Source organism: Drosophila tropicalis, unplaced genomic scaffold, assembly GCF_018151085.1.
Source record: "Drosophila tropicalis isolate 14030-0801.00 unplaced genomic scaffold, ASM1815108v1 contig_593, whole genome shotgun sequence".
In the NCBI taxonomy this organism is placed as follows: domain Eukaryota; kingdom Metazoa; phylum Arthropoda; class Insecta; order Diptera; family Drosophilidae; genus Drosophila; species Drosophila tropicalis.
This window is the reverse complement of record NW_027173070.1, coordinates 9347343-9361256: the sequence shown is the minus strand read 5'-3', so window position 1 is coordinate 9361256 and position 13914 is coordinate 9347343. Positions and strand designations below refer to the sequence as shown.

Sequence of the window (13914 nt, the reverse complement as noted above, 5' to 3'; positions counted from 1 at the left end):
TATAACATCTTGCTATTTTATGTTAAATAAGCATAATATTTTGTTTTATTAATTCGAAAAAAAACAGACTTGGGGGATTCCCCTTTAGAAATTTTATAATTGGAGAAAAAGAGATTCTTAAACAACGGCGGCACTTCGAGGGCTAGAGTCACTGCCCTTGAGTTGCAGATAATAAGAATAGACCAGTCGAGCGAAAAAGGCAAAGATGACTGTAATAAGAAAACATAAGATGAAAACCTGTTCTCAGGTGCATGCCCTTTTAACTTACAGAATTCAATAATATATATTAAAACAGCGACCAATACATTCGTAGATCCTGTGTTCTCCCGAAAGCCTCCAAAATGAAAGATCGCTCCAAGTATGGCAATTGGAAAACCAATGGCCACAATTACTGCGTATATCAACCAAGGGATCACCCACTTGTAATCGGGCTAGTATAAAAGACAAATACGGATTAATCCTAATCCTAAAATCAGGTGCATAAATTAGAGTTTACCTTTCTGCAAGCAACCAACAGGCAGACATTGGCGACCACGGTTAAAGCGAATCCAATAAAGGTGATTGCTGCAACAACAAAAAAAGATGAAAAATTAGAATACCATAAAGGATGATAATATTACTCTGCTCCAAAAAGATGTAGGTAAACACTGAAATCACTTTTAAGATAATGGTAGCCAAGAGAGATTTTCCAAAGCTTTTTATTTAATGCTAAACAGGCTTTTTGTTCAAGGTTTTTTTACTTTTTACAAGTTCATCTATAGAAATAATGGCGAAAGTTCACATAACGACACTAACAGGTCATCATCCAAAGACAGTAACCGACAAAGTTCGTTAGTTAGTTGGTAGCCCAGAAAAAACATGTTAAACTAGTGTCTTTACTGTATATACTAAGTCATTTGATACTATGTTTATAAAGGAAGACTATGTGTTTCTGTGCACTGCAGGGTATTTATATGCATTTAAATATAGGTACAATGTGATAGCGTCACGCATTAACTGCAATAGTCATCAAGAAATTCAATACACTGAGAGATATTTTCGACTGGACAAGTTCAAGTTCTTTGGACATAGACAACGAGTTTCAGGTTCTTCGTAGAGTGTAATTAAAATGCAAAAACCTTTTGACTGAATTAATGAAATCTACAATGAACTCTATAGTATTTTGTATATATGTATATGTACATATATAGACAATGTGAGCTAATCGGTCTATGGATTTGTCAAATTATGGCGTCATTACTAAAAATTCCAAAACAATTCAGAAATAAAATAAACTCATCGCCAACCACGAGAACAAGTTTCGCCTTCACAAGTATTATCTCATGCTTTAAATTTGTGTCTAGTCAAATATATGTATATATCCACATATATGTACATACGTACAAATGTATGTTTTTTTAAATTCTATTTCTTTTTTTGTTTTTAACACAATGGAACATGTATTTACATATATGTATAAAAGAAAAAAAGACCCATAAAATTTGTTTATAGAAAAGACACAACAGCAACACCGAGACATGAGGCGCTTCGCTTGAAAAATTTTAAAACACAAACCAGAGCCACGCCTTCAATTTCACTTACCCGAATGGGAAATAAAGATGTTTAGTACAACGGTAACTAAATAAAATATAGAAATTCCTAGACACCAACTGCGTAACTCTGTATTACAGGGTCCCTGATCGACACTGAGATTAACTTTCATTTTGGATGCGGTGTTTATCTTTTGTTGTTTAGAAGCAAATGCCACTGAAATTTAAAACTGCCTCCCACACGCTTACACACACACACACAGCCAATGTCAGAGAGAGAGAGATAGTTCTAGTTGTATATATAGATGCTTGGAAAATAATAAGCGATCCGAACGCGGCAGTCAACAAAATACAACTGAAGCGGTCCCATTCGGGCTAAAAAGAAGCAACAGTTGTTCCATACAGAAGACAGAGAGTAACGGAGAGCGCATGTGTGAATGCAGAAGGCGGGGGGCAGAGCAGCGGCATCATCCTAAATCTCTGTATGCGAATGGATGATGGGGAGGAGATAGGTTTAACACATGAGCTCCACTCTCCCATGGGGGACTCGTTGCACCTGGTCACTCTGAAAACAAACTGTTATCTATACAAAATTCTTACTTATAACAGACTGTTGGCAATTTCATTTAATTTACAGCGAATTGAACATTTTTAAAATGAGATCTTTGAAGAAAAATGTGGGGGTGAACAAAGGTATAAAGTAGCATAGGCCGACAAATTACAATTTAAAACAAGAATCCTTTCAAAAACGGGCAAAAATTTCGAAACCAGAATCAATCTAAACATTTCGGGGACATATTCGATATTGAAAGGTGTACTTTAATCTCTGGATCTGGGTTACAGCTCTTAATCTAAAAATAAATAATGGAAAAGTATTTTACTAAAGTATTTTACTATAAGCTGTAAAAGAACATTTTAAGGTTGAATGATCTGTTGTAGTGGGCTGACCGTAACCATGGGTGATTTGTGGTATCTGGTCACTTTGAAAAGTAGCTTTTGGAAAGCTATTACATATACAAATGCAATCACGAATTTACATACACATATGTATGTATGTACATACATATATAGGAATATTATATCCATTGGGGCCTCTTTGTTAGTTGCAATCTAACTGCGCAGAGAAGTGTTACTTCAGTTCTCCCTATTAGAAAGAAACGGTGAAAATGTTAACCAAGCTCTTTTGTTTTCGGCTTAATACTGCCGGTGTCATTATCGCCTGGATAGGCATAGTGGGCTCCCTACTGACGACCATCATCCTTGGCATTTGCCTGGGCATGATTGATGAACTTGTGAAGGCAATGGTAAAGAATTGGAATGATCCCGAAATAACAGAGGCAGATATTCGTCCATGTAAGAGAATGCAGATGTAATAAAAAGGGGTGGCAGGTGTAGCTTTTATATGTCTTCCAGACGCTGTTATCGTACTCAGCATCTATTTGGCTTTGAGTGTAATACAAATGCTAGCTTCGGGCATGCTACTTATCGGAACGAATAAGGTTAAAATATATCTGAATGCAATTTGACACTTGACTCATGTTTGTTCCCTTTTTTTTTCTATATAGGAACGTCATTTGTGGCTCCTGCCCTGGCTGTTCAACTATGGCATATCCATAGCAGTGGGATTCATCTACAACCTATCCGTGTGGATAATGCTCTTGTCGAAAAACATGTCCTTCCTTAGTGTTCTTCCGTCCATGATAATATACCTCCTCTCTACTGGTACGTACCTTTGAATGACTCAGACTCATGCATTTAGTTGCAAAAAGCTCTTGTGAAATTATTCGCGTATAGCTGATAAGCTTCAGTTTAATTTTCCTCGCGTGAAGAATGATGATTACAATTACAGTCTCTTCTCTGTTTATATTGTGTCATTTTCAGCCTTCAGTATGTATGTTTTCTACGGCATATACTCTCTCTACAAACAAATTCAAGCCTCAAGAGACGAACAGCAACCGTTGATTTCGGATCAGGATCAAGTTCGTCGTACAAATCCCAATTACACTTCAACTTAAAAAGAATAAAATATTCGAATTATTCGTATCGGTATATGTATATACCGATATGAATAAATATATGCTTGTTGATTTTCTTTATGTTAATATCTTGCGATAAGCCAATATTTATTTTTCTTATACACATACATATGTATATCTTATATTCTTTATTATATACACATTTTTCTTTTGTATTAAAAGGTAACCATTATATTCATATATTTTAGATTATTATTGCTGAGGGCGGTTGATAACACAGATCCCCCTCCTGCCATCGGGCCACCCTTAAAAACGAGTTAAGAAAAGCTTTCAACTAATAAAAGCTTAGCTAAGCCGGCAAGTTCGTCTCAAGAGCACAGAATCATATAAATAAGTTGTATACATAGCAATTCTATTCCGTGCTTATTTTAGAATCATCAACAATGTTAGTCTCTATATTAGATGCGTTTACATACGGCTTTCCTTGTAGTTGGTTGGTTGGGATGCATTAACTCGATTCCGATGATCTTATTCTTATCATCTGCTTTGGGAAATGGCAAGAAAATAGCAAATAATTTCCAAGACATGGACAAAAACAAAGTGCAGAGAGTTAAGCAAAAGAATACAATAAATTCGTGATACTCTTATTATTGTGTTATACTGTTGCAAAAAGGGTATATAAATTTTGGTCAGAAGTGACCAGAGTGTCAGAAGACTGACCATATAAAGTATATACATATATTTTTGATCAACAAGACGAGTCGTGTTTATATAACTATGTCCCTTTGTCAGTTCGTCCATCACGAAAAGTGACTTTTCTCAATTTAATGTTGGTGTTAGGGCCCCATGGAGGTAGATAAAATACATGTCTAATTGAAAGCAGACGGAAATTTCTTATTGTCCTTTTTTAGAATCGTTACCTATTACTTCTGCCTTGGCTGACGAATTCTGCTAATGCTTTAGTGCTTATCATTATAGGAGTAGGACAAGATTTGCTACTAATAACACAGGCCGACATTTTTGAGGTCATGAAAAAGTGTTTGAAGTTCAATAGGTCTCCTATAGTAATTGGGGGCTGCTAATCACGGCCCTGTACTTAGTTTTTCTCCATCACGTCAGGATTTCGAAAGAAATGCGTTCAAATTATTCAAAATGACCTAATTTGCAATATATTTTTCCATGATATAAGCATAATATTGTACTAAAAACATTTTTATTTTATCCTATTAATATATTAGGCTTGATTAAAAAGGAATTTACAAAATATCAAAGAGTTATTTCTTTGTTATAATGGATAATATCTTACACTCCGGATATAGTTCTATAATGAGCAAAATTTCAACCAAAAAGTATTCTATAGGGGTTTCAAGAATTGTCTGCTTTTAAATTTTAAAGAATTGTGGGAATTTGCTGCGTCTTACAAATTGTATATTAGTTATATGTGCAAACAAGAACTAATTTTCTTACACAAAATATTCTAAAATCCGTAAAAAAAGTTGAAAATTTTTGTTTCAAACTTTCCATAGTATACTTTTGGGTGCCTATTTTTCAACCCCAGATCTCCAGATTTCACAAAATCTAGACCAAGTATGCAGTTAGAATCAGCGTACCCGAATTATTTAAGAACACCTCTCAAGTTAACGTCAGCAAAAATCATGTCGGCCTGTGTAATTATTGATATGAATGGGTAAGATACCAATTCTCTGACAGGTTTGAATAAGGATTTCGGAATTTTTCACGTGAACAATTGATAAGTAAAAACATCCTTATCACCCAAAAAAAAAAAAAACTAAAAAATATATACATGAAAATTGAACCGCCCAAAATATTTCAAATTAATCTCTCTTATTATGTATGTATGTATGTATCCACTTCCGTTTCAACTGTGGGCATCATCTATGTGTATTATGACTGTCCGAATTCAGAATGCCAGAATACTATTCAAACCGATACCTATTCAAATCACATATGTACATATATTACACCCTCTATCAAAAAAGAATCTATGTTTTGTGAATAAAATGTTTCATGTCACTTCATATATACACACATACATACATACCTATGTTAAGAGATTACAACAATTTTAAAATCGGAGGCATCTGAAAAGTCCTTGGGGTATCCTGCAAAAAATTTGAAAAAGTGAAGTAAATAGAGTGATCTGATTGAAATTCAAATATAAACATAATTTAACGGTATACATTTTCATTAACAGTTATTAACATCTTACAATATTGAAGGTAGTTCATCAGAGCTTACAAAATTAAGATCAACGACTATGTCATTTGTTGTCTATTGCCTTAGACAGGATCAGCTAGTTATTACTTGGGGACTACATGGCGGATGAAATACAGAGACTTCATTTATGTAGAATTTATTTATAAATTCATAAAATAAAATACACAAATGCCCCGGTGACAAGCTTGTCTTTTTCGCAAAAGCTTTTCAATTAGCTCATCTTTTGCGTTGTCTTTTCGATCTCTGGCTACTCTAACAAAACATGTTTTGCAAAAGCTCTTGAATTTTTGGCACTTTAATTTGCAACAAATAGTTAGTGTTTGAAGTTCAAGCAGAGACATTGTGTGTCTGTTCAAAATAAGTGCGAAAAAAGTGAAAATAAAAATGGCGAAATTATTAAATGAAGTATTTTGTATGAGTCTTCATACGGCCGGCTTGGTCATTGGTTGGCTAGGATGCATTGGCTCAATCCTGCTGATGTTCTTCATTGGCGCAGCTCTGCTTAGTGCCGATGAGTTGGCCAGGTCGTTTGCCAGAGATGAAACGGACATGTTTAAACGTAAGAGCACCCAAATCTTTATGGTAATAAGTGTGTATGTATCTGTATTTTTTTTTTTTTTCTGCAGCCGAAAACGAGAGTATGCAACAGAGGGAGGAGCATTTCCATACAAGTAAGTTAAAAAGATTTTTTGGGCGTTTTTTGCAAAATTTATTCATGATTTCTTTTGTTTAGTTATTGTGGCTGTTGGCATTTTTTGCTTGATCAGTGTTATCTGGAGTTTAATTACTTCCATTCTGCTCATTGTGGGCACCAAAAAGGTATGCCCATTTAATAAAATTGTTAGTTGATGCCATTGCTTAGGTTTTTGGATTTCTACTTTTTATTTCAGAACCGTGCTTCGTATCTGTTGCCTTGGCTAATTACCACAGCCATTGCCATGGTCTTGACTTTCATTTACAAAGTGTTTCTCTTCATAAGACTAGCAGGATCTAGCGAAATGCATTATGCCCTAGTGGGTTATACTTTAACTCTGAGTAAGTTACTCTATTTCAGTATTGTCACACATTTTCACAGATCTCTTCACAAGCTTATTGATTAAAGTACATATATGTATATTTATATGTACATCGGCTTATCGGCTTATCGGCTTATTATATACACATATTTTTGATTGTTGGCTACTCTCGATGAACTTTAATCTTTCCAAAATACAAATTTTTGAAATTCATTGTTTTTTTTTTTTAGTCTTAAATATCTACATTTTCCGTGGCATATTTTCGCTATACAAACATATTCAGGAGATCCAGAAAGAAGAGCAACCTTTGAATTTACAAGTTGACAATGAAGCTGCCTATCCAACTGATACTTATCCCAACTACTCCAAACTTTAAGCCATTTGATGAATAATTTACACCACTTATACCTCGAAAATATCTGATGTTAATATTATCCTGGATATATACAGATGCATATATATTTTTTATACTGTTTAACAAGCATTTTGGTTTACTCCAATTTACAAATACAAACATACACATTTATTTACTAAAAAATTAATTCAAATTTTGCCCTTTCACTTTGGGGGGAAACCATAAATTGTTGAATTTAGAAACTTTGAATATTCCCGCAAGTGTTTGTCAGCTGTTTAGTGATGGCAATTGTTCAAAGTAGATAAAGCTTTTTCGCCCATCTCTAAAACTGATGTATGTACATGTGTCTCAGTTGGCTTCGCTCAAAAGTTCTAAAAGCTTACAATATTTTTTCGCAGTCTTTTAATTGCGATCGAACTACGCAGCTAATCTGTTCTCCATTTGCTGAAATATTCTAATTTTTTCGGAAAAGTAATTGTGAAATTGTTTAAAAATGTTGAAGGGGGTGTTCTGCATGCGTCTCCATACGGCCGGCACGGTCCTTGGCTGGTTGGGATGCATTGTCTCTTTTGTGGGGATCATCGCTCTGTCCGCCGTTCTGATCAATGTAGACACTATTGTGTCTCATATATCAATCAGTCCACCTGATCAAGATGCAGCTCATATGAGTAAGTAATCCACGATATTGGCAAATCTGCACTTAACTTATGTATATGTATTTTTTTGTTTTAGTTATTGTAACTGCTTGCAGCATCGGACTGGCTATTCTTCTATTGAATTTCCTGTCCTCGGTACTTCTTGTCCTGGGCACAATGAAGGTAATCGAGTTGTTTATTTTTTGGGGGGGGCGGTAGATATGTATGTTAATTTATTGAATTTTCTTTTCATCACAGAATCGTCACTTGTTCCTGTTGCCTTGGCTCATTAATTCTGGCATTGGGCTTGCCTATAACGTCATTCAATCCCTTGTCGGCTTATCTCTAGTGGCTCAAGAAGCTAGTGCAGGTCCAATTGTGGTGTACGTAGTGATGTCCGGTTTAGCTTTGGGTGAGTACAATGCGTCACAGAAATAGCTTATATGTATCATGGTGTTTTGAATTGCACAAGTCCCCCTTCCGTTTCAATAAGATTCGTAGCTACGCCCTTCTCTACATTTTTATTCAACAATTTCTAAGAATTCACTTGCTTTACAGAAAGTATCAGTATCAGTGCTTTTATATATACTATATATATATTTCTATAAAGTATCATGATAAGCTTCAAACACAAGCAACTTGCTATACAGAGGAAGTTTCATATATTCCCGGATTAAGAGGGAATTTCCATCTTTTTTCTTTTTTTTTTTCATCGAGTGTTTATTCAGCAATTTGCCTCTCAATGCTGCTCCATCATTGTTTACAGATTCATACCCATTTTTGCATAGTCTGCATTATATTGAATTTCAAATAATCACTGGAAAGATCTCTTTGTTTGAAATTTTCATTGTCTCCAAAAGTGCAATATAAAAAGAAGGATAACTTATTTTAATTTTCATCTTTATTATAGCTCTAAACATCTATATCTACTATGGAATACTATCGCTCTTCAAACACATTCAGAGTATTCGTGACCAGGAGAGTCGTGTGGTCCTACAACCAAAAGCCGTCCATCAGACTGACTCATATCCTAACTATGTAAAACTCTAAGCAATGATTGAATGCATTTAATATTGCCGAATATTGCCGAATATTGCCCTTCGAAATATTATTATAACTTAAATATTATCCAGTTTATTTTTTATAAAAGCATCAATATTATTGCGCCATAAATATACATACATACATACATATATACATTTATCAACATATTAAAAATAATTGGCATTTTCGAAATAAATTCTAGGGGTTATTCCCAGAAAATGTACCTATAAATTGTTTTGCTACATTAGTGTTATTAGGTGCAATTATAATTTACGTATTAAGTGATGTATATACAAATGTAGATACACGTCATTCATTAATCTGGTTGTGGGATTCTATAGAAAACAACAAGAGATTGGAAAACCTGATATATGTACCTACATATGTATATAACATGATAGTACTTGAGTACAAACACGGGATGTGCTTTATATAGATTTAGTATACAGAAAAAGTATTTGGCAAGAGCTTGAAATGAAATTTGTGAGTATATAGCAACTCTTGAGACTGAAGACTTGAGACAAACCTTAGTTATTAAGCTACTAAATTTGACCTCTAACTTATTAGACATACTAAATTTATGAATCAGATGTCTTAGTCCCATTTTTAATAACCCACAGATCAAGATTACTACCTAAAAATTTTGCCATTTGTTTCAAATTATTATTAAAAATATTTAGTCAAGAAGGCGTTTTAATACACTTAAAGAATATAAAGTCATATCGAAAATAAAACTGAAATAAACATGACTTTGTAATGAATCAGAATGTTTACTTTCTCTTCTGTGGTGAAGATGCTGTGGGCGGTATATGTTATATGGATTTTATATGTTGGTTCAATTAATATAAAAACAAAAAGTAAAAAAGCTTTGCAAAGTAAAAGTTCGATATCATTGAATATTGTTGGTTCGATCAACAGTCTAATGAAAAGTCGATACTTCGTCATCTCTTGTAAACACATGAGTATTTTACACTTAAACCCATATACATACATATATGTACATACATATGTATACCACCCATGCGTATACGTAATTATCGAATTTCTTTTCCATTTAAATATCCTGGCCTTCAATACCTGTAACATTAGGGCACAGTGTGCGGACCGTGTGCCAGGTAAAATACATTTTTATAATAGTTATACGAATGATCATTAAGTATGAAACTACTTACACTATTATGATATTATTGAATAGGAATAGTTATTAACAAAAAATGTATTTATAAATTGAGTATTATTTAGCCTTTCATTTCCTTTCATTTTCATACACAAACGGTTGTGTGTTATATATTTTTCAAATATATATTTAAGAACATGGTAGACGAGATTTACATAAATACATTTATACATGCATACATACATATACAGAAATTGCAATTGTTGGCCAACATCGAGAATATTTAGACATAAAGACATCCTTCAATATATTTCTGCAGAGTAATACTGATTTTTTGATAAATTTAATCAACTTTTTAAATCGAATATAGTCCAGCAGCAGCTTCAGGACTATTTTGATCTCCTGCTTCGATGCGAGGATTGGCATTTCCCCGACATATCTGATGGTACAGAGAATACATGCCAATGTATATGTAAATAGATATACCTGAAAACAAAAACTCGAATCGATGTAGGTAATTTAAGGAGCATTCAACGAGAAAGTACCTAGGTATAGGAATGAAACTACAGTCGGTAGTAATCCAGCACCATCGAGAATAACGTTTATTAATAGACCCAGACAATAGCAAATATTTAAAACCATTGCCAAGCCTGTTATTGCCATCCATGGTAACATGAGGCCAGGTCGCTTCTGCAACACCAAAAAAGGTTTAATGATATCAAGAAAATCGCATATATATACAAGTGAATACCTTTCGAATGCCCATTATCAACATACTGGCTAGCACAATACTGATAACAGATCCCGCCAAATACAATTTCAATGCGTATGCCAAATCTGTAAAAGTTGCAACTCAATTTATTCGGTTTCGATTTCTACGTCTACGCCTTTAATTTACCTGAACGCTTGACTTTTTTGTGAATATAGCTCTCAATTGTACGGGCAATTTCATCAATGTTGGCCAAGGCAATGATATTAAAGAATATAACAATACTCGAAATGGCAATGCTCATGCCACCAATAACATAACCAGCCGTGCTGAGACGCATGCAAAACAATTTATTCATAATTTTTAACAATTTTTTGTACTTTTGAAAAAATTTTAATCCTCTTTGTATACCCTGTGCGCCGCGAGGTCAGAAAGGAATGAGACGATTATAAGTGCAACAGGTCAATTAGAGTATCGCCTTTGGGCAAGTCAAGCGTGGCAAGTCCTTCTGCGTGATGACCTAGTTATTAAAAAGGCTTTTAAGAGGCTTTAAGAGCCGTCACAGTGTGCACTTAGATTCAATTTATTTGGAAACGAAATTTAACTACTTTCTCATTGGCTATTTAGTTAATGTAGCTATACGTATTCAGTTAAGTTCACAATTGAATTGAATTTACAGGATATCTTAGAGTCGATACTCTAACTCTTGTGCATATTCAATAGATACAGATTTTCTTGGGTTGCAATAAAAATGTTCTACCTACGCAAAGCTTCCTGGTGGAGCCGAGTGGAGTCATTTTAGTGCATATCGTTTGACCATCGGATGCAACTGCCACCACTAGGGTCAATAAATAAAACCTAGCGAATTTACAGTTATTTCCAAATATTGAAGAATATATATGTATTTATTAATTAATAGAATTTTACCAAGCTTTCATAGTTATATTGTTTATAAATATCTTAAGATATTTAAACAGATGCAATGAGCGGTAATTTGTACAGTTAGGCAAACGTAGCAAAAGCTCCTTAATGCAAAAGCTCTTTATCTATCGAGCGGTCACACTATGTTCAATTTTCGAAAGACCGCACCATTTAGTTGGCTGACGTTGCGTATACGTTACTTTTATAGATTGTTAGAAACAAGGAAACGTTTTTCTTTTTATATACTACAAAAAGCTAGAATATATAGAGCTTATCCTGTTTCTTAATTTATGCTAGAGTTAATAACTGATTTCTATTGAGCATTGCAGTAATTCTATTCATCGACGGCAATCGAAATCGAAAGAAATCATAATTAAAAATAATTTTGCAGTCCAATTCGTGGATTACAAAACATCGCGGCAAGTTTATGATTTGTTTATGCTCAGTTCATCATTTGCAATCGAATCTTTGCGACGACAAGTCGAGAAAACGTGCAATGAGTCATTCAGTTCGCATTTAAGGTCTACTTCATCGTAAATGGCTAATAAAGGACTGAAAGTGTTTGCCTTCAGTGGGCTGGCAAGAATTGGATCACTCCTGGTTATTACTGGCCTGTCTCTAATTCTGTCTACAACCACGGATATCGCCCAAAAAATGCACAATGCACAAACCTATAGTAAGTGGTAAGCCCATTAACGAGAAACTTCTGTGCATTTTTTCCCTTTTAAACATAATCCTTTACTATTCAGATATCCTAGTTAAATACAGCATTGCCTTGGCTATTATTGTTATGAACTTTCTTGCCTCATTTCTGGTCACAGTGGATACCATAAAGGTGCACATCAAATACACTTATAGTCCAATAGAAGTACATCAGTTTTTCTCTTTTTATAGCGAGGTAAAATATTGCTGTTATCCTGGCCTATGATCTGTGGTATTGCCATAATGCTCATCTTCATTTATGACTTGTTTCATGTCGGTTTGTTAGCCTTGCTCGGAGTATTAACAATGGCTCAAGCCTTGTTGGCAATAGTTGTCATTATCTTACTTACAGGTAAATGTAGATATCTAGACTTACCTATTAAGAAATTTGTATGAAAAAATAATTGCAAATTATTTCAGCTTTGCACATATACCTTTACAACACTCTAATCGCAGTATTTGAAACATTTTCCTGTCAATATGGATATTATGTCTATGGAAAAATACTAAAATACTAAATTCCAATATCGAATCAAAGTCGCACTTACGTAAAGTAAGTTAAGTAAAGTAAAACAAAGATTGTAAGTTAGATCATTCTAATTGAAATAAATTTTTGGCAAACTGTTTGTAATTTTGTCCTAAAAATGTATTGTCTCATATTGTCATATTGTCATATTGTCTCATCTTTAAACTTTAAAGAAATACATAAAAAGGTTAACTAGAAAAGAAGTTCAAGAAAAGGTAAAATAAATTTTAATACTTCCTCTGTGATTTGGTGAGTGAGTCAGCAATCTACCAAAGTGCAGAAACTATGGCAGAGAAATAAAAATTTGTATAATTTTTCATGGCCTTCTTTACTGTTGATTTCGATTTCTCAGATTTTAATTAAACATTTCCTCGTAGGCTTCTGAGTCGTTAGGTCGTAGTTTTTGCTTGAACCTAAGAAATGGACAAGAGTAGCATTAGTTGCATCGGAGTTGTTGGATCATTACTTGGAGTCATCAATCTATCCTTAGGCTTATATTACTTATTACTACTGCCCTGGATGATAAGCTTGGTCTTTAGTATAGGACTCTTCTTGAATTCTTGCCTATTTGGCGCTTTTCTAAAGGATTTAATGTTAACCGTGGCTAAGGAATTGATTGAAATTTTAGTCATTGGTGTACTCATGGGTAAGACACAATAATTATTCTATATACTTATGAACATACATACAGCTAAAACTAAAGCATTTTTTATAATTTTTGAAACTTATAAACAACTTTATTCACTACTGTGATTGCTAAAGAAATTAACCACTTATCAGTTGAAATTGTTGTTTCAAATACAATAAAAAAAAAAAAACCCATTAAACATTATTGTAGTTGTTCTTCGATAAGGCCTTTATCGCATTATGATTAATGTTATATTTCAATTATAATTGAATAAAATATTTCATTGAAAGCAAGACACATTTTCTCTCACATTCCATTCCGTTTCAGCTCTGAAAAGCATTTTAAAGAGAATAAATCCTGGCACGAAATAGTATCACAGTATTTGTTATGCTATGGAACTAGTTTTGTTTAAGTATTATTTTAAATTTCATAAATTTAAATTAATGTAATTATTCAACTTGCAGTAAGGAAATAAAGAAAAGTCCTCGACAATTGTCTGGTTTCAATTCTTTCTTTGT

At 33.7% G+C, this 13914-nt stretch overlaps 4 protein-coding genes and 2 long non-coding RNA genes across 6 annotated transcripts; 4 read left to right on the top strand and 2 right to left on the bottom strand.

Moving 5' to 3' along the window:
• Positions 1-15: 15 nt before the first annotated feature.
• LOC137577745 (uncharacterized) lies at positions 16-2031 on the bottom strand. The gene is made up of 4 exons (XM_068291294.1): positions 1582-2031; positions 497-564; positions 269-431; positions 16-209 (listed from the first exon to the last, which is right to left on the bottom strand). The coding sequence occupies exons 1-4, from the start codon at positions 1700-1702 to the stop codon at positions 118-120; spliced, it is 444 nt and encodes a 147-aa protein (XP_068147395.1). The 5' UTR covers positions 1703-2031; the 3' UTR covers positions 16-117.
• Positions 2032-2626: 595 nt separating this feature from the next.
• LOC137576930 (uncharacterized) lies at positions 2627-3745 on the top strand. The gene is made up of 4 exons (XM_068290275.1): positions 2627-2882; positions 2943-3028; positions 3095-3251; positions 3411-3745. Exons 1-4 carry the CDS (start codon positions 2696-2698, stop codon positions 3542-3544), a joined length of 564 nt encoding a protein of 187 aa, XP_068146376.1. The 5' UTR covers positions 2627-2695; the 3' UTR covers positions 3545-3745.
• Positions 3746-6074: 2329 nt separating this feature from the next.
• LOC137577695 (uncharacterized) lies at positions 6075-7281 on the top strand. Its single transcript, XM_068291230.1, has 5 exons — positions 6075-6302; positions 6370-6414; positions 6477-6562; positions 6634-6778; positions 6990-7281. Exons 1-5 carry the CDS (start codon positions 6128-6130, stop codon positions 7133-7135), a joined length of 597 nt encoding a protein of 198 aa, XP_068147331.1. The 5' UTR covers positions 6075-6127; the 3' UTR covers positions 7136-7281.
• A 218-nt stretch (positions 7282-7499) lies between these two features.
• On the top strand, positions 7500-9016 carry LOC137576709 (uncharacterized). The gene is made up of 4 exons (XM_068289962.1): positions 7500-7782; positions 7847-7932; positions 8008-8161; positions 8660-9016. The coding sequence occupies exons 1-4, from the start codon at positions 7608-7610 to the stop codon at positions 8797-8799; spliced, it is 555 nt and encodes a 184-aa protein (XP_068146063.1). The 5' UTR covers positions 7500-7607; the 3' UTR covers positions 8800-9016.
• A 1053-nt stretch (positions 9017-10069) lies between these two features.
• On the bottom strand, positions 10070-11260 carry LOC137577820 (uncharacterized). Its single transcript, XR_011032488.1, has 4 exons — positions 10809-11260; positions 10662-10747; positions 10456-10600; positions 10070-10396 (listed from the first exon to the last, which is right to left on the bottom strand). It is a non-coding gene; the product is annotated as an uncharacterized lncRNA (long non-coding RNA).
• A 924-nt stretch (positions 11261-12184) lies between these two features.
• LOC137578203 (uncharacterized) lies at positions 12185-12491 on the top strand. Its single transcript, XR_011032555.1, has 3 exons — positions 12185-12216; positions 12290-12375; positions 12435-12491. It is a non-coding gene; the product is annotated as an uncharacterized lncRNA (long non-coding RNA).
• The last annotated feature ends 1423 nt before the right edge of the window (positions 12492-13914 follow it).